Source organism: Phascolarctos cinereus, unplaced genomic scaffold (genome assembly GCF_003287225.1).
Source record: "Phascolarctos cinereus isolate Bilbo 61053 unplaced genomic scaffold, phaCin_HiC Scaffold_4;HRSCAF=312, whole genome shotgun sequence".
NCBI classification, from domain to species: Eukaryota; Metazoa; Chordata; class Mammalia; order Diprotodontia; family Phascolarctidae; genus Phascolarctos; species Phascolarctos cinereus.
The window spans coordinates 293,834,483-293,855,778 of record NW_027555847.1 but is presented as its reverse complement, the minus strand read 5'-3'; the positions used below and the strand labels follow the sequence as shown (position 1 = coordinate 293,855,778).

General features: G+C 36.0%; 1 protein-coding gene across 5 annotated transcripts in view; it reads right to left on the bottom strand.

Moving 5' to 3' along the window:
* MCTP1 (multiple C2 and transmembrane domain containing 1) overlaps window positions 1-21,296 on the bottom strand; it is a 498,591-nt gene that overhangs the window by 202,135 nt on the left and 275,160 nt on the right. For 3 of the 5 annotated variants that reach the window (XM_078153123.1, XM_078153124.1, XM_078153126.1), the window contains 4 exons: window positions 19,552-19,654; window positions 19,120-19,221; window positions 18,609-18,683; window positions 16,485-16,604 (listed from right to left, as the gene is read on the bottom strand). In XM_078153123.1, the coding sequence (XP_078009249.1) occupies window positions 16,485-16,604; window positions 18,609-18,683; window positions 19,120-19,221; window positions 19,552-19,654 (400 nt within the window). Of the gene's footprint in view, window positions 1-16,132; window positions 16,605-18,608; window positions 18,684-19,119; window positions 19,222-19,551; window positions 19,655-21,296 lie in introns of those variants that run through there. The other 2 variants (XM_078153125.1, XM_078153127.1) reach the window with 2 other exon arrangements.

The following is a 21,296-nucleotide window of genomic DNA, read 5'->3' as shown; positions in this document are numbered from 1 at the left end:
CCCTTCCAGCTCTAAATCCTATGATCCTATGAGTTTCTCTCCCTCCCTACTCCATAGCTCAACGGATTAAGTGCCTCATAGAAGAAACACTGGGAATTTTGAAGTAAACAGGAAAAGGGCCTGCACAATGCCTAGTGATGTATATTTCAAAAGAAAAAAAGATTCTGTACTAAACCTTAGGGTCAGCTTCCGACAGCTTGCCCATGGTGTGGGCCGTGAGAGTTCTTGGATGTATTCCTGCTTGGCTCTGAAATGTGAAAATGAGGTTGGGGGATGGGTAGGACTAACTATATATTCCTCAATTATGTCAACTGCTAGCTGATGAAGACCTGTTATAACTAAGTTGTTTTTTTTTTTAATAGAAAATGTGCTAATTGACGAGGTTGGAGCTCAGAGAGAGCATATGGTTAGGATTTTTGATTACCTAGAGTAGATCCCCAGCACCAATCAGCTACATGATTTTGATATAGTGTTTTGCTTTAGTAAATACTGTGCTGACTGAGGGGTGACCAACCTGCATGATGAATTTCATTTGTATTATTTGGACATCCATTAGTCCCAAGAAATGTAATTGTGTGAGGAGGCAGTCTATCAATTTAAGTATCATATCACTTGGCTATCCACCCAAACCTCCATCCCACACTCGAAATGTTGCAAAACATGAGTCAGATCCATAAGGGAATGCTTTATTAGATGTCCTCCCCCAACCCCTATATATGGCAAAATAGAGGAAGAAAACCCATGGATCTCATTTCCTTCTATGATGAAAGAAACAAACCAAATACGGTAGCCAGGCACAAGTCTCATGAGGGAAGATACCAATAAAGTTTCATTTCTGAAGTTTCTGGTTGGTCGGGTGCTAAGTCAAAGCCAAATCTAAATACCAGCTTTGTGGGGATGTGTGATTCCATTATTCACAGTATTAAACAAAAACCTTCTTTCCTAATGCCACTTTAAGCTAAAATTCAAAACAGGTGTTTGATGCTAAGGCTGTAACCTAAATATTTCCCCTTATAACCTGCAACTCCGATAAGACCTCTCTCGGAAATATAATGATTCCACATCCCTTGTATGGCTTTAACAAACCCCTATTTTCTCCTTTTCCCTTCCATACAATGTGGAGTCTATTTGTACCCATTCAGGGCTAAATTACAGATAAAGTTACAGCAAATTTGTTTTCTCAAAAAGGCAGTCAGGCCTAATATCCCTTGAGTAATAAAAGCCTTGTCTTTCATTCAGAACTAGAACTGGCATAATTTTCTCCAAGAAACAAACTCTACTTCCTGTAACAATGAGCCTGTTCTTAAAATTCTGAATGGGCTACAGCTCAATTTGCAGGTGTTCAGGTAGAAAGGCAAGAGGGCATTTGACCCCCCAACAGGCAATTGTTGCTGTGGTAGGTAACTTCAGTCTGCTAGTTATATCATTCTATTAGATAAGCTGCCAGAGTTTTCGGCCCTGAATTACTGAAGGAGGCTCAAGTGAATCAATAATTTATACAGATATATCTCATTCATTCTGATGGTATAAAGATACATACTAACAGCCTGCTGCAGCTACAGAACAAAGCCAGAGAAGTTATTTTTTTTAAAAAGAGAAAGAAAGAAAAAGAAACCCTTTTTCTATGTGAACAAAGCAATTACGTAACAATGATCTAATGGCTTATTAATTTTATTTTTCAACTGCTCTCATAAATACACTATGATGATATAAATAAGCTCTTTATAAGTCTCAATCAAGTTGCTTTGGTGAATATCAATAATCACCCTTTACAAATACATTCAGATTGATCTGAAAATAGAATAGTGTTTTACACAGTAACATGATACTTTTAAAAAAATTAACAAAGTTGCATTAACTTTTTAAGCTAAGTCCTTTAAATATTCTATCACCTTAGATTTCTGATACAAATTTCCTTTCTAAAAGACGAAAATCAAAGGCATTTAGGGATTGAGTACTAAGAGTGTTGTTAATATTGCCTTATGCTGTTAATCATTATCTGGGGAAAATTATATTGTGTTTCATACACTATTACTATGACATTTTTATTAACTCATAATCCCTGTGCTAACAGTGGTGCATTAAGCAAGTAATAATTAAGGGGGCAGCAAATATTAAAAATGCCTTTCTTTAAATTCTTCAATCACATTAAAAGGAAGTCCTTTAACATAAGAGTTTCTTTAAGGGGGAAGTGTCAATATATGTATGTTAGTTAGCATTAGTGCATTTTATTATATATGTATATGTATATTTATCATTTCCAAACATAAATTAATAATTAATAGTTCTAAGGCTGTTTAAATAACACTACCATAATTTTTTGTTTCACTGCCCACAATAGCTGTTAAGGGAATTAATTTATTTTAAAACATGATAAAAATATCTCTCCTAGCAACTTAATTAGAAATGGTGTCTGTTACTTGACAGATCTGAATAGGGGGCTTGACGTCTGTGGATAAGATGTATCAGGAGTTGGTCCCTTGCCCACCCCACCTCTGTTCAAGGCCCTGTCTATGGCTGGCTGGGAGACATGCATTGATTGGCGTTCAGTTCCCTCTGACTGGGCTTAGGCAGACTGAGTGCAGAAATAATTAGGAAATGGACCCAGTGGGAAGAAAGATAGTAGTTACAGGTAACCACCTCTCTCATGTGGAGAAGATATCTATACCCCCTTCTCCAAAGAAACTCCTTCCATAACACCACAGAGGATAAGTCATAAGGCAAGCGAGGGGGGGGGAAGAGAGGAGAAGAAGGGGATAAGAAAATAAGGAAAAATGGTGCTGTCTCTAAATCAAAAACCCCAGACCTTTCTAAGCTACACTCTGGGATTGTTCAAAGTAGCCAGTTAAAGTTTCTGGGAATAAGACTCACTCAATAATAATAATAATAATAATATTTTCTTAAAAAGAGTAGAAGGAAAAATGGTAGAGTACCTCTTTCCCCATCAGCCAAGAGGGAGAGAAATGTTCCCATACTGATCTCATTAAGATGATGAAAATAATGAGTGTGAATCTCCTTGTAGAAGAGGGCATAAATGTATCTCACATTCACCCTTTTATTTTGCCTGATAATACTGCATTTATTCTCAGCTGTGTCTGTTACTATGGTGTGTTTTTTTTTGTTACAATATTATAGTCTTAACTTAAAATTTTACCTCTGGAGTCATCATAGTCAGTCAGTCGATGTAGGTTTATTGAGTGTGGATGATAACAGGGGAGGAAGATCTGTTAATGGCAACTGAAATACATTTCAATCAAGATAGCCTGAATTTATTCTCTGTCGTTCATTCTAATCATAGATTTAAATGCAGACAAATAGAGATGGCTATTTTATTCAGTTTATAATTTATTTCCTGGAGTTCTTTAAACTGGAGTCAAACATTCTAGTCAATTAGAAATGGAATCTAGGCATTATAAAAATCACATTTCCTAGATTATTATGGAGAATAACGATAAACTAACATGAACAGATTAAGAGTAGGTTTCTGGCTTATTCTGTGTCATTGTATCCATTACAAAAACTGCCAATAATTATATTAATTGTATATATAATTTGCAATATTGACTGAATTTTGAAATATTGCCTAGCAGTAAGAAAGCTATAGCTGTTTCTTTGTTATTGCCTCTTTGCTTATTCATTGCTAATAAAAGTTTAAATTATTTACATATCCATCTACTTGAGGATTTCAAAGCATTTTATAGAGATGATTTTGTAAAGACCAATCTATTTAATAGATTGCACTGTCATTTTATCAGTTTCGTTGTAAACTGTACCTCTTATGACAGTTCACACAATGAAGAAAAACATTTTCATATTCCAATAGTAACTGAACTCATGATCAAATTCATTCCTAATTTGCAAAAGAGTACAATAATTTTATTGTGGGCTTCTTCAAATTTATGCTATAACTATCCTTATCTATATGATTTTAAAGTAAAAATGAGTAGTAATAAACACTGATGCCCTGTTACCTAGTTTCTCTAAACACTGGGCTTTATATGCACTTTGGAGATTTGGGGGGTATATAGGTTTGTTACAGTTGTCATTAAATCAATATGGATCAATATGGCTGATTCACACTATTTCATAAGCTCAGTGAAAATATGCTTTTGAAATCAGGCACACAGGAAACCTAGATATATTCTTAAAGATTCATTTCTGTGTGTGTGTAAAAACCAGAAGAAAGAATTTTTTTTTTGCTCTTTTCTTAAATATACTTTACTGTGAGATCATCCACACTCTTTCATTATTTGTTAAAACAAATGACTTATTTTTGCGCCTTGTATCTTAAGAAAAACAGTGTCTCCCTCCCAACCATCAAAAAAGGTGATAAAAAAAAAACAAGTACATAGCTACTGCTTAAATTCCTGGTACCAAAATGAACATGAATTTATTATGTGTAGTAAGCAATTTAAGCTCTCCCACTGTAACCTTTTATTATAGGGACTCTGAACAACAAATACTGGGAAATGACTCTTTTAAGACACCTATAAGACATTATCAAACTACTGATTGGACTCTTAACATAATAGGATTGGAGTACATGTAGTCTGGACTTATGAATAATCCAACTATTCAGATATTGACAATCATTTTCTCAGCTGCTATACCACTGTTTTTTGCAAGTCCTCGTCCTTCCCCATTCCTGGAGTCTCTTTGCCTCTAATTGTGCTTTAGTGACCATAGCTACAGGAACTTCTCTGCTAGAACATTGTCTTCATCTTTCCCCCATTCCACAAATTCCCCTTCCCATAAACCATGGGGTTTTTGTAGGCCAGAACAACATAGGTTCTATGACAAAATGTATTTTGAATTTCAAAAAGTTTTTGGAAGACAACCTGTTTCTAAGCTGGGGTTTGTTTCTTAAACATTCAGTTTTTAACTATGCACTAAAAAAAGTTTTGTCACTTAGCATTGTGGCTAAATTCTCAGGCTAAGACCTATAAGACTCAGAGGAACTGAAAATGAAGGAAAGAGAAAACATGCAAACCAGACAGTCTGAACCAAGATTCTCATCAGCACAAGTGAAGATGTGAAGTTCTACTTTCCTGGATGAGAGTGATGCAGAATACAGTAATTTTGTAATCCATGAGCCTTCATTTATATTATATTCTTTCAACCTGATAAAAAAATGAACTCAGAAACCAGAGCTTGTGCAGTAACAACTTAAATGATGAGATCCTCCTTGAACATTTGCAGTTACTTTACTATCTATTGCCTAACACCACAGACCAATTAGAATATGTTCTCAATGGAGTCATTTATGCATTACCAAGGGGCTATTTACCAAAGTGATCTATCATCTTTAATTAAAATCAAAATAATTTCTCTAAATAGCTGTGGGTATCACCGATTTCTGATATTATTTAGTCTCTAAACTTAGTAGCAGAAAATAGATGAAAAGATACTTGCTATCAGATATATGAATCATTACCTCATTTAGACCATAAGACTAGCAACTTATAAATAAGGACCTATGAAGGAAACAGGCTATGGTCAGACGCAAGGCAGCTGCTTGTATATTATTGGCCAGCAAATGACAAAGAATAAGTTAAAAAACTCAGAAATGCATAAAATATATGAATAGTATTATATAATATCAACATATTTTATCTTTTAATACTACAATAATTCAGACTTCTTCTCTAGTACAAATGGAGGGCCAAAAACTTTTACATGGATTTACATGAACACTGTGCCCCTAATCCCCACAATGTGGAGGGATAACTATAGTGTATAATATGTTATATCTTCATGTGTCTGGTATAGTATTGGTAAAATATAATGGTGAGAGTCATGAGTATCTTCTTTTATGATTTTGAAGGTGAACCGAAAGGGAGAGGAACAGGCTTCTGGTACTTCAGTAACTATACCATTATTTTCATCCTTTAAAATGGACTCTTCTTTCTCTACTGACCTTGAAAGATCCTTTTATCTCTGTTCTTCCAACTAAGACCCAAAAGACAGCAAAGCTTAACAAAGTATGTATGGGTATTTCTGACAGGAAAAGTACTCACTTAAGAATGTAAAGATTATCTATTTGTTCTAAAGTTCATCTCTTTATAAAGAGAAATCCTATTAGACCCTTGATAATGAAGGTTATATGAAAGAAGCAAAGAGTAACATCTAGCTAGCCCAATTCTTTCACTTCATCAGGGCACAACGACACACATTTGGAACACACCCATAGGGGAGAAAGCGTTCATTGTTCACTCCCACTCCCTTTAAAATCCTCAGAGGCCTTTTCTTTTTTCTGTTGAAGAACGGAGCTCAACATGTACTTGATTATTTTGGATAAGGCGATATTAGGTCATTATTCAGCATGATTACTTATGGCTTTAATTTGCATTGTATGCAAAGTATAGAAAAATAAAACCAGACTTCATTATTAAGAACATGTGCAACAACATGGAAGCATATGTGGGCAGCTTAAAATTAAAGCACACCAAGGGTCAAGCCAAAAACTCAATTAAAGAATGAAATCTTTAAGAAAGCCATCCTTCTTTTCTTAATATGCACTAAATGGACTGGACCTGGGAATCCATCGGTATGGGGAGTTCCCAGAGAGGAAACTCCCTCTGGCAGCGCAGATCACCAACAGCTCTGCAACCTGTAGTCATAAGGAGTTGCTCGGAACACTGAGAGGTTAAGTCACCATCCCATGATCACATTATATTATATATGTGTATATACACACATACACAACACATATACATACACACACAAACATACACATATATACTATATCTATACATATACTATACATATTTACTATATCGATAATAAACATACATACATATGTGTGTGTGTGTGTGTGTATATACATATATATATACACACACACACACACACACACACATTGTTTTATATAGAGAGTTATATCGATAGCACCAATATAAGGGCTACCCAGAGGTAGGTCCTGAACCTAGATCTTTCTGACTCAGAAGCCAGGTTTCTGTCCATTATGCCAGGCTGCCTTTAAATCTCTGCATTCTTCATTTTGGTCCAAGTTTCTATTTATATCCAGGTATACTTTCTACCTTTCTATGCTTTTTTCCCCCTATTATCTATCCTTCTCCTTCCCTTTTCAGTCTGTCCTTGCTTGGTTTGAGTGTGAAAAGTAGCCCCTCTTCAAGCTTCCCATCTTTACTTTTGCTGCTGACTTATAGATATTTCATTTTCTGAGTGTTAGCATTCTGTTATCAAAGGGAAGTCACAGATGTGACACGTACTCTGTTTTACAGCTTTACTTTGGGAGAAGGCTAGCAATCTATGTACCCAATTCTTGGTCTAACTTCAATATCTGGTGCTCTCATCTTCTATAACAAATGTCCTGATTAGCACTCCATCTAGAACCACTGTTGGATAATTTCCATGCCTCATTTCACGTGCCTGTGATTTAAGATCAATATTTAGGATGAGTAAACTAAAGTTATCTCAGTCTTTTACTTTCGTTTTTGAGAAGATAAAAAACCTTTTGGGAGTTGTCTTATCACATGGGGTACAATCACAACTACTCTATCCTTATTTTTGCTACATAGATCTCCAAAGATATGATTATTCTATTTGCATTATATTTTCTTTCAATAACATTTAAAATAATTAACAGCATTTAAATTGTGGTTTAGATGGAGGGGAAGGAAATAAGCAATTATGTAGTGGCTACTATGTGCCACCCACTGTGTTAAGTGCTTTACAAATGTTATTTCATTCAATTTTCACAACAACCCTGCAATGTAGGTGCTGTGATTCCCATTTTACAGTTGAGGAAACTGAGGCAAACAGCAAGACCTGCCTAGGGTCACACAGCTAGTGAGTATCTAAGGTTGGATTTGAACTCATGCTTTCCTGACTTTAGGCCCAGTGCTGTATCCTCTGTGCTGACTAGATGCCACTGTCTCTAGATGGAGATAAAGTGTGCCCCAGCTACCACTTTGGCAAATAATACCGGAGCTTTAAGTGCACACAGGAAGGCAGAAGACCATAGAGAGAAGCTCACTGGTCTTAAAGACAAATCCCTATACATTCCTTGGTAATACTTACTCTGAATTTATCTTCCAGTCAAAAAGGGGATAATAATTATATACCCAATTTCTGTCTCTTGCTCATTTCTGGCATCTGTAACTATAGTTACATATGACTTTTAAGAGTAGAGCAAGAGAGCTTGGGTCATCAAAGTCCAGTTGTACCACAACCAGGAAAATGCCCTATAGCACCGTTTGAATCTGACATCTACCCCAATGCCAGCAAAACCTTTTGGGGCCACAGTTAAGTAGGTTTATGCACGGGGGAATATAGCTTAGCAGCACTCTACTACAGTACAGAAAGATACAGTCTGCCTTGCTCACATTGTGCATGAACTCATTGCAAGTACCTTTTCACAGGTTTGCAAAATCATGTTCTTCTGCACATAGAGACATCTTTCATAAATAAGGAAGAGACAATGGTTTTTTAATACACATGAAGTGCTACAGAAATTAAACCAAAAATTTTTATTGAATGAACAAGGTACCAGTAATTTGAAGTTTATAGAAATAACAACCAAGGCAGCTCAGTGTAAGCTCAGACGGAGCCCATCCACCAATCAGCAATGATCATATTTTCTAGCTACTGGAGCTGAGAGCTTCCAGGGAATCAGGGTCATACCCACTTAAAAGTATGTAAACAAATTTTCATGTGGCATAGATAGACCCGTGCTTTTTCTTAAATACCATTTGTGCCAATAGATAGTCTTAGGTGCTTGTGAACTGGTGTCAGGGAAGGCACTGTGGCTGATAACCTTACTGGCTCCCCCTTTTCTGGCTTTCTGGTAAAGCTTATTGCAGAGGAACACCTAACAACAACAACAACAATGACGACGACGACGACGACGATGATGATGATGATGATGATGGTGATGGTAATGATTATGAAAGCTAGCATTTATACAGTGCCTATTATGTGCTAGGAACTCTGCTAAGCACTTTACAAGTACTTTCTCATTTGATTCTCACAGCAACCCTGGGAGGTAGGTGATATTATCAACCCTGTTTTGCAGTTGAGGAAACTGAAGCAAACAGAGGCTAAGTGACTTGCCCAAAGTCACACAGCTAGTCAGTGTCAGAGGCTGGATTGGACTCTTGTTTTCCTGACTTCTGTCCCAATGCTCTATCTACTGCACCATCTTGCTTCCCTGTGTGATTCTACAAGTAGTATAGACATGTAAAAAGAACTTTCTTATGAGAATTTCTGCCACTAAAGTCTGGGATTCTTAACATGGCCCTCTATGGGAATTTCTGTTTCTCTTCTGGGTTAGAAGCTCAGGCACTACCATAAGGGAATGTAACTTGTCCTCATATTGGCCAGAAAGCCAAGATTTTGAGGGAAAGTAGCAGCTAATCTTTATCTATTGTCTCTTAGATTGAAGACTTGACAGATTATGAGGCTTCTGACTGTACAGCCAAGGGAGAACACATAGAAAAGAATGTAACCCATTCATAGAAAATCTTTGCATAGCTGAACTTTTGAGATCATTTAACCAATCCACCCCAACCCCCCACCCACCCCAGGATCTGACAGTCCTTTACAGATTTATTTCAAACACACAAGTGCTACAGAAACTGCTGTTATTTATAATTTAAAAACAATTAAAGCCTGAGTTCAAAACTTGGTCACCTATCAAAGAGACTCAGCCTAACGTAGTAGATGGATAAACCTAGGGTCAGAAGACATCCTATGTGACCACAGGCAAGTCACAGAAACTTTTCTAAGTCTTGAAGTGACAGATGAGTTGCTAACATGCGTCATTGGGGAAACAGAAATCTTTTAAATGTCAAACAGTTAACACATCTTAACTAAATCTTGTACTAAAGCCACAAAACCCTATTTAAAACCTGCCTAACTAACTACTCATTCATAATATTTATAACTTATTTTTATGGAATTAACTTCTCATTGTAATGTTTTTTCCTTGCATTGTTTTAGCTGAACCAGTTAGAGACTTGAGTTTTCTATTTCAATGCCTCATCATGACATAGAGATGACCTTGAGCTCTTGAAGACTATATATGCAAACTGCAAATATGGGCAGGTCCCATCAAGCTGAAAAGGCTTCACTATCTCAGTGATGGACAGTGTCTGTCATCCAAAGATGAACCTAAATACATATAAAATAGCTCATCGACAGAAGACTGGCCATCAGCTGATTAATTTTTTAGTTATGGTTACTCATAAATAATTTTTTACAATCAGCATTAGACATCATTAGTCTTTCAAAGTATGATATATATTGATGATATATATGTATATCATATATTGATGATATTATATATGCATATAATATATAGATGATATTAAAGGAGAATGTTATGTATTGATATATATTGAAATATGTATGATATACAGATGACATTAAAGGAGAATGGTTTAATGGGAAGTATTTTAGGGCTGAAGTCAGAAGCCTTAAGTTAAAATCCCACCTAAGTCAGTCACTACCTTGTGTGACATTGGGTAAGTCATTTAACCTCTCGTTCTGTTTATTCATCTTTAAAATGAAGAGACTGCATTAGATCATGTCAAAGAGGTTCCTGCCATCTTTACATCTATGATACAATGCTGTTAGGTGGAATGTGCCTTCATAACCAAATACTGTGGGGCAGCACGTAGAATACGTGGCTTGAAGTCAGAAAGGTCTGAGTTCAAATCCAGCATCAGATACTTGCTAGCTATGTATCACCTAATCATTCTCAGCCTCAGTTTCTTGAACTAAAATAAGCATAATAATAGCACCACCAGGAACCTTCTTAGGGTTGTTGTGAGGATCAAATGAGATAATATATGTAAAATGCTTTGCAAACCCTATCATCACCGTCATCAACATCATCCTAACATACTTGTAAATAAAGAATTCCATGTATATTGGCAACTTGGCAGTTGAACTGAAATGATTTTGCTTTTAAGAAAACAATGGTTTTGTTTTTAAGTAAACTAAAATTTTATTCCAAGGAAGAATATAAATTGGGAGAGGAGAAGATATTATAGAAGAAATTAATAAGTTTTTTTTTTCTTTTAGGGAGGGAGGTGATGATAGGGAAAAAGCCTAAGGTATAAAGGGAGGAAAATTCAATGCAGTTCGGCTTTAGCACTGGTTGGGCATATGGTTCTTGGTGTCCTTCTTTATCAGCATTTGTATAAAAAAGTGAGAAAATATAATTTTGAACATTTTCACCTTTTCTGCCAGAACCATAAAATAAAAATAATAACTAAAATAACACTTTTTATAAAAACCAGAAAGCTGCTTACAAGCTGCCACAAGTGTGAACTATATTTTTTTGCTGGTGTGATTTAAAGCTATTGATAGGTCCCTTAATGTAAAAAATAGAAATTTACAATGAAAACTTAAACTGACCTTCAATTTCTTCAGACCATACTCACATCTTACTCATTCTTGCTCCATATGAAAGCCAAGGGATAAAGACAAGTTACATAGATATGTACGTGTTTTCTACATTTATATTCTTTCTAAAGTTACACTCCCCAAATCAGACCTTGAACATAAATGTCATTCAAAAATCCTAAAAGCCTGTTGATGATGCCTATAGGATGACGCCTAAGGCTTCTCCTAATTCCTAATTATTAATTTATTTATTGAAGAATCACTCACTATTTGCCTGCCATGTGCAGAACACTGTATGAATAGCTATCCATCACCAAAGAGCAACATCATCTTTTGCCTTCCATTCTCTCCAATAACTGCTATTTGCCCATATTAAACTACTGGATCATCTGCACACCTCATTTTCCATCTGCCTCTTGCTGGCTAATAGGATTCTTCTGTGAGTAGCCATCCCCTCACAGGATCCACTGTGTTAGTATGCGTTTGCTTTCTTGAAAACATGGAATGAATGAAAGTGGCATGAAGCCGAAGGCAAGATGGACCATTAATACAACCTGGAGGGAGGAGGCTGATGAAACACAGTGGTATAACTCTTTTAATCATAGCTGTGGGAAAAAAAAAAGTCTGTCTTTCTACACAAAAGAAGCATGTGGACAGCAGGAAAAGAATAGGGAAAGGGAGACATGTTGGCTCACAAAACCTGTCTTTGATTCTCTCTGAGAAAAGAGGGTTGATAGCAACTGTCTTCTAAATGAGAAAGAAAACAAATTTATTTTATGAGTAACAGTTAAATACCCATCAGGCAATTAGAGTGCTTTATAAAGGCAGCTTTGGAACACAAGATACTTGAAGATTAGGCATTCCTTCATAATTCAAGTTCATTGTTCCTCCAAGTAAAATATGTGTCTCCCTTTAGTTATTCTCTCACGAATTATACTTTAAAGGCAAAAAGACATTTTTGATAATGCACAGCTTAAACTTTTCATTAAACTACCAAATTTAAATTCTACCTTTTTGTGCACTCTGACATTTTTGTCTGGCATTTTCATTAATTTTGCGACATACATAAATGTAGCTGAAATGTTAACTGATCAATACTTTGTCTCTCTCGTGTAGCACTAGAGCTCTGTTCCCCAAGGACCACAACAGCAGAACAGAAATTAAATGTGTAAAATATCAAATGTTAATGTTAAACACAGCGGCACTTACTGTATAACGACGGAAAAGGCTAAAACAATTCCAAATGGACAGATGGTACCACAAATTATCTACAATCACATTTAAAGATTAAAGTTTGTCCTGTAAAATAATTCTTTGACGCACACTGAAGTGTGTCCTTTTACTGATAGCTCAGTTGTCCAATTATTTCTGTGCTCATTACAGTGAGAGATGACAGTCCTGGAAAGAGGGAGACTATGTATTTTTTTTCCACGTTGCACCCACTGACATCCACAAGAACACAAATGTCTGGTCAAGAGCCTGATGAAAATTAGGCCCAATTTAGGAGATGTTTCAACAGCTACAATATGCTAGTCCAAAAGAAGAGCTCTCTCTCCCCCCCTCTCTCCCTCCCTCCCTCTCTCTTTCGCTGTGATACTTTGGTGGTAGTACAATATTAACATACATTTTTTAAAAAAAATCTCAAAATGGTACAAAAACCTAATCCATAGCCTGCATAAAACAAGAATTCATGGCAAAGGGTTATGCTGTATTTTACTCATTGCACCCCATCCTGTCCAACCTGTAATATAGAGTCTATCAGCTCACATTGATTCTCCCCTACAGTAGAGGTAATGCTAAAGAAACTATAGCTTCCCTAATCTTACATTTCTTTATACTTTCACTTAATCGAATTGGGGCACATGACAGCATTTTTCCATTTTGTTTTCATTCGGAAAGGGAAAATTAAAAGTATATGGAAGTTGTATACATTTCTAAGGGAAACTCATTGATCTTTGGGCCCCAAACCAGTGTAGTATAAATGTGTTCTGAGAAGCAACAGCAATACTTTTGGAAAAGTCGCTCAAATGGAATCAGCACTATTATAATAGACTTATAGTGTGGGTAAGGGAGGAGAAGGGAACAATGCATTCTTTTAAAAAATGGTATACTACTCATACTTCTAATGGAAAGCAGTTTCTGTTCAAGCTTAACTACCACTTTTTTTTTTTTGCTTTTTTAAGGCCCTGGTTACACAGGTTTAAAAATTTTCATTTTTACTTATCCATATTACTTGCAAATAATAATATTATTTTAAAAAATAGATGATCTGGAACGGCCAGTTTCTTTTGCTGAATCGTTACAGAATTTATAACATAAAACAATTATTTTAAGAAGGAAAAAAACACTGATTCCTGAGTCCAACAACAGCTTGTGTTGTCAGATTTCAACCTGATGGTCTTAAAACTACCTGATTGACAGGCCATTGAAAACATCATTTTGAATGGAAACACCAAGTTATAAGTTATGATGTATTAATTGTTTGACAATAAACTGTAGGCTTATCATCAAACAATATCTCTAGATGGACATCAATATCTATTTTTTGCAGAAATCTTTTCTTTCTAAAATGTAAGATACATTCTGCCACCTTTTAAAATGGATGATATTGAACATAATTTAATCTTTCTCAATTACTCAAAATCATCACTATGATCAGTCTGTTTTTTGTTTTTATTTTTTCTGTTCCTTCCCTCGTTGCCAGCTTTCAATTTTCCCATTGTCATCATGATGACCTCACTCTAACCTCCTCTTATTTGTTGCCTGGAATCTGCCATTCTCTGGGAGGCTGGATGACCAAATGTCTTAAGAACTACATGATGAATAAGATGCAATAAATCACTGGATGAACAGGAATCTAAATTCTTGACTTTATTTTTTAAATTTTTTAAATTTTTTTTTTTGGCTAGGCAATGGGGTTAAGTGACTTGCCCAGGGTTAAGTGTTATGTGTCTGAGACCAGATTTGAACTCGGGTCCTCCTGAATCCAGGGCTAGTGCTCTATCCACTGCGCCACTTAGCTGCCCCAATTCTTGACTGTAGAAGAGGGCTTTTATGATAGTTATTTGGGTACTAAGAAACAAATTTTTATAAGATCATAGATTTTTGAATGGGAAGGGTCCTCGTTGATACTCTAGTCCCGCCCTCTCTCATTTCATAAAAGAGGAACTGAGGCCTTGAAAACGTAAGTGACTTGCCCAAGACCACAAAAGCAGTAAGTAGCAGAGTCAGGATTGGAACCGAAATTTCTTTGATTCCAAATTCAGCACCCTTTCCACAAAACCCTGATGATTTTATTTCACCTACTTCAGGATATGGGGCTGTATTCCAAAGGTTTGAGCTTGCATGAATAAGACTCAGAAATGGGTTCTTGTTAAACTTAAAAAAAAAAGTGAGATCTGATTGTCTTCCAATGAGATCAGTTAAGAAACAACACCTTAAGGGTGTCTTAACAGTCTCCTGGGAGTCCCTTACAAAATTCTGTATGCAGGGTCTTAATGAGAGTTTAGAAATCTCACATTATCTGAGAGATCTCTGGGAGCCAGTTGCAAAGCTTATGTATGAAGCAATATAAAGCTCACTTGAGAAATCACAGTATTCAGAATTACCTAATTTATTGCTAAACAAATGGCTTAGTTGTAGCTGTTTATGTTTTCCTAGTTCATAAGCAGTCTGTGGTTCTCTATCCCAAGGAGTGAATCAAAGATGGAAACCACAATCTTGCAGCCTGATTTTTGCTCATGTGTTACAGGTCTCCAGGAGAACCATGGGTGATGATGGCAAGTAATAAACAAAAAGCTCATTCTCTATTTCTCAAATTACCACCTACTCCACCTAGCAAAGAGGCAAACCAGCTAACATTCCATCTTCTCCAACTCTCACCAACTTGGTGAGTGCAGAGCTACTATGGAAAAGCCTCTGCAGAGAGTAACAACACCATGCTTGTTTGTTAGATTAAACTATTTTAGCTCCCACAGAATCTGCTATGTTAAAACTTCATGGTGACAGCAGTAGCTTTCCTTATGGCGGCAGAAATATGTCAATGGGAAACAGGCAACCCCACTTTCTGGTAACTTGTAACACAAAGAGAGATACCCTTTGTTCCAAGGGCATACACATTAATGAAAGTTCTATTCAAAGACTGGGGAACAGATTACAAAGTACTAAAAAGATGTGCTCACATTAATTTGAATGGTAATACTAAAATGTCCATTTGTTACTAAAATTAGAGAAAATTTTGACTAAAACCCTAATAAAACTGTAGTCTACCAAATCAGGGACTCAAGAATATGGATGTATTTTCATTCATATCATCACCAACATGAAAGTATAATTTAGAGATTTTAAAAAGGAGTAATACATTGAAACTTCAAAATCTGCCTCACACACAAATGGTGAATAAACACAAAGAACATTCCTCCTAAGTCCCACTTGAGGCAGGGGGCAGGCATCCCGGATCTGGGATTCTCTGGCTCTGTGACAGTTTTCATCAGCTCTTTTTAAGTAATTGAAGTAAAAGGCTATAGGATGGACACTTTTAGGGGAGCTATTCTGATCTATTACATTCTCCCTTGCTGTTTGAAAAAAAACAACTTGACACCTCAGAAATAATAACATTTCTCTTAAATAGGTCACATCAATTTCCCATTGATTCACATTTTTTTCCAAATCATAAAAATAGCATTCCCAGTGGTGTAATACTCTTTTTTTAAAAAGGCAAATAATAGAAAGAAATAAAATCAAAGCATAGATTGTCAGGTTTATTAAAAATCTTAGTACCAAGGGCTTCTCTTAGCTCTGGCAAACTAAAACTGTGCAATATGGACAGTTTATCTTTTTTTTTTTTACTTTATTTGTCACTCAGAAAATGAAAAAGTTGCTAAGATGTCTTATTTCTGGATTTTTGAGTTGGGGGGACACAAACATTCTTGGGCTCAGATACTATACAATCCATCAGGTTCTGGCCCAGAGCAAATCTCCTACCTAAGTCTTAAAGATAGGCATTTTAAAATGGCAATACTGACATGACTGTAAGTATGGTCACAGCACCATGTAGCTATTATTATAGAATGCAGTGAATAACCATGGAAAGCAGTCCAGTGTGATCATACCACGAAAGCAGCGAGGCTCCTTGGGGGTGAATCCCAATCGAAACAACTGTTAATGTAGTAGGCAGCATTTACCAGCACCATGACACAGCGCTTCATCCGGATGAAGTTTCTGAGCAGCAGCTGTGAAGAAGATGGAAATAGTGTCAGAATTAACCAGGCTTCAACCTAATCTTCTTGCAACTCATTTTGCTTAAAAATATGAATGGGATAAATGAGTCAATATACAAGGCCATGCCAAGAAAAAAATGCAAAAAACAAGTTTTTTAAAAAATTGTTACCCATAATTCTAACCCATAATCAAATATTCTTAAATTTTCTATCTGACTGTTAGAAAATGAAAAGGGTAAAATCATCTTCCAGAAGTAAAATTTTCTACCAAAGCACTATTTGATATAAAAAAGAAGAAATAGATCATTTAAAAATATTAAATCTGTTTTAGAATTTCAGTGTAATCATTAAGAGATTTCACACTGAAATGCACTGTTTCGAGATTTCTCTTTGAGGACCTAATGCAGTAATTTGCAAATTATAACTCCAACATACCTCTATACAACTTTGCACCTCTATATTTGAATTGTTTTTTCTCTTTATTACTACATTTCTCCAGATAGCCTCTGACTTACCATTCTGGTCACTACAAACCTAGCCAGTATAAATTGTAAGGTAATTTTCTCACCATGAGTTGAAAAATTAGGAAAAGAGATATTCTCATCTAAAAGAATATCTTTTCCCCCCAAACCATTACATTGAGGAGTGAATCATTCCCTTTCAGTGTGATTTTAATACTGTCATAAAATACAATTGTGAGAAGAACGGCTTGCTGAATCACTGGCAATATTTGTAATGACAGAACCACATCAATCATTCAGTTTAGCTCTGCAGGTTAATTTTTTAAGTGCCTTTTTTTTCTAAATTAAAGTATATTCTAATGTCAATCTGATATGTTTAAGACTAGAAATAGCTGGGTAAAATTTACTGTGATCACCATTTGCAAACAAATCCCTGAGAGAGAGAGAGAGAGAGAGAGAGAGAGCGAGAGAGAGAGTGTGTGTGTGTGTGTGTGTGTGTGTGTGTGTGTGTGTGTGTGTGTTTATTTTAGTTTGTATGTTAACAGGTTTTGAAAAGGAGCTCATAGTTTACATTAAATAAAGCATTTGGGTTTTTTTTTTTGCCTGTCCCTACTGACAGACCCTCTAAGAACTGGTTTTGCTATAATCGTGGAGAAATGCAGCATGTAGGTTCTAAAATGAAATAAGACACTGCATTTATAATTAATCCATTATTTTTAATGCTTCAAATCATATCAAAGAGCATGGGGGTTTATTATCCCTCAAACTGATTGGATTCCTGGCATCCAAAAGGTTTGCAAATGTTGAAAAGCATAGGAACATTTTTCAAAAATTATCATTATAACAAAACAAAAAAAAATAGACCTAGCAAAATTTTATAGTCAAACTAAAAAGAATTCATTTGGATGCAAACATTTTTCAAATGGGATGTAAGTATACTTTTTCCTTCATCTTAATTTGATAAAAAAATCTAATTTAAAATGACAAGCATTTTCTTCATCTGATAAAAAAATCAGATTTATTGTATTCAGTGGCCTCAGCTAAAGAGTCTAATGTATTTGCTTTTAAAGTGACATCACAGTTAAAACCTGATTAACAGGAAGATGACAACCTTCTTGCTCATAAAAAGATGGAGTTGTCACTCATCAGGCTTAAAAAGAAAAAAAAACTTTTACTAGGTGCAATTTACATACACCTGCATTGCACCTGTGGATGGACTGTACATACATATGAACTCAATATGGGATATGTTCATTTACATATTTCAAGGAAACCAAAAAATTCATTTTATGTGAAAATGCTCATTCTTCCTCTACAACATCTGAACATATACAAGGATCTAGATTACCTCCCCCCCCACCTTCCACTGGTTTTCCCTGGGATTTTCCTGAAGGACCCACAACAATTTCACATAAGTCAATGATCTAAATATATTTCCCCCCAACTCTAAAGTTTATTTGAAATAGCTATGTAAAGGTTTCTCTGATCAGCTCAGGTTTTCCCAGAGGGTTTAACCTTTTTATTTGTTCATTTATTTATTTATTTTTGTTTTTACCTGTTTAGAGAGTCTGTTTTCCTCTTCAATGTACTTCTGCTCTTTGGGAATTAATGTTCGGATGCTGGCTTTCACCTATATATCAAAATATGTGTCTATGTTATGGATTTCTCTGTTACTAATGTTTACTAGTTACACATAGTTCAATTTGCCATAATTCCCCGAGTTTCAAAGTCTTGGCTGCCATGCTCATAAAATATAAATGTCTAAAGTTCCCCATGCATGAGCTTCAGTCTCCTACAAGAGCCGCATCAGGGGCTGCTGCTGCTACTGCTGCTAGAAGTAGCAGCAGTAGCAGCAGCAGCAGCAGCAGCAGCAGCAGCACCCACCACCACCACTGCATAGTAATAGGAAGAGTGGGCGTGCCATGCAGAGGCAGAGAAGTATTCTCCAGTACACATCAAGGTTTAGAGAAAATGAAGAATGACAGAAATTCTCTACAAATCAGGAACAAAAGCTTTCGTGAAACTGAACTCTTTAGCAGTACAAAAAAGCCAAAGTTAAGACTTACAGCATTAAAAATCACATCTATTTCAAGATAGATGACCCCCTTTGTTGGCCCTGTCAGCTGCTTGTTTTTCAAGACGTAGGCTTTCTGTTCACCATTTTGAATCTGCGGGAAAAGGACATGACAGCCGTCTGTCTTGAGGTCTCCACTGAATACACTCCCTCAGTGACCTTTGACCCCCAGCTGCTGAAACTGACAGAGAACCCAAAACAACTGTGGCAATTCTGACAAGTACCTGTTCATTACCAGGATCAAGTCTGTCAGGAAAAATTAACTATCATGGGATTCAACATGGCCGTGAACTGAGTATGTTAAAATTTCTAGTGTTCTTATTACAGACCTTGGTTGAGAAATGACAGACACAGGGCTGAGGTTTTTTTTTTTTCCTTGAGCAAAAGCAATCACAGAGCAGGGTGTCAGGTAGATGAGACTTACAGTCAGCAACGGTATTGCAACTTTGCCCAGGAAGTCAGCACTTCGGTCTCGATCTTCATCATAAACCGTCACTTCAAGGACTGAATGGATATCTTTAATATTGCTATATTGAAAATAAACATATGCAGAAAAAATGCCTTTGTTAGTGGTTAACAAGGACCAAAAGGGGGTTTTGAAAAGGCAGCTGTCCCCTACTGATTTTATATGTTGGTGTGTATACACAGGAAGAGGGAGGGAGGACACTGTGTAAATCAGAATCTCCCATAATGCATCTGAACAGACTGCAATTCGTGAGTCTCTTACCAGAGAATTTCACCATCTTTAAGAATTCAACACAGAATTACTTCTTAAGTTATCCACCTGATCTATGATCAGAGTAAGTTATTTTTAAAAAAATCATCATTCAATGACACAGAGATATAAAGGAAAGACCACTTCTTCCCACTGCTTCTTCTAGTTCCCATTTCTTCCTCTGCCTGCCTACATTTCTCCCTCCTACACTCAACCTTTGGGGCATAAACTCCATTCAGTTTGATATTTTATAAAACAAAATTTCTTGTACAATTAATATAATGCCTGTAAATTTTACAGTATACGTAAATGACAGAATAATTGCTCTTAATACTAGAGTATCCTTTGGGGCTAAACATCTTTTTCAAACCGGAAACTTAAATTCAATGTAAAACAGGAAACGCTTCTTGCAAGAGCAGGAAACACAAAATGGAGTCTGTACAGCTATGATACTGTCCTGGGATTTAGAAACTAAGTACTGTTCCATTATGCTCTGCAGATGACATATGTTGCAAGAGACTGTGTGAGCTCCTCATATTTTTGTTTTTGGAAAAATAAAACCAAATTGTTGACAGCACTTATTCTTTGATCAAACTGCTTACCAAGAAAACATGAATTAAGGGAAAATAAAAATGAATATATTCATTAGAGAAAAATCACAACCACATGTGAGAAGAGGTTTTATCAGGGCACAATCAATTAATGGATCTGATAATAATCAAACCAATTCATACAATTATGCATGCCAGAGACAAACGCTCTCCACAACCATCTTAAAAGTGCTGCTTTCCAGGCTAGCCTTTGGTCTCATAAAAATGTGGAATTCTTTAAAGACAATCATTCAGCTAGCTGAGGCTTTAGTTACAAGCTCTGAGAAGATACAAGAAAAACAAATTAATGAAGAATTTGGCATGTTTCTTCATTGACACAGACTGAAACCATGACAAAAAACCTCATGAACGGAACAACTGTTGAGGGAGTTTTCTTTTGTTTAGACTTCATTAGTCAGGCCCCAAGAAGAAAAGCGTAGAGTTGTAAGATATTACAGAACATTGGGAGTGTCCTGGGTTTGATTCTAAAAATTTTTAAGTTCTAAAACAATAGGGAAATTAACCCAGAGAATGTTTGGGGACCAAGGACAATATTTAATATTTTCATTATGCTAAAAAGAAACACACCACAAACAGAGTGTCTGCTGGATTCCTGATTGGGTTGTTTGCTGATTTTCGAAATAGAACAAATACAGCTTTGTCTGCCTTGGTGTCAACGCAACTGGGAGAGAATTTCAATAGCAAAGATTAAAGAAAGTAGCAATACAGTGATTCATTTGGGAAGGGAACCCCTCAGTTGATTTTTATTTTAAAAAATCATCTGCAAACACCAACATGTGGTGAAAACCTCTGTCCTATTTCCATATGAAGAAGGAACAGACTTCATTCTGGATACTGTCTTTG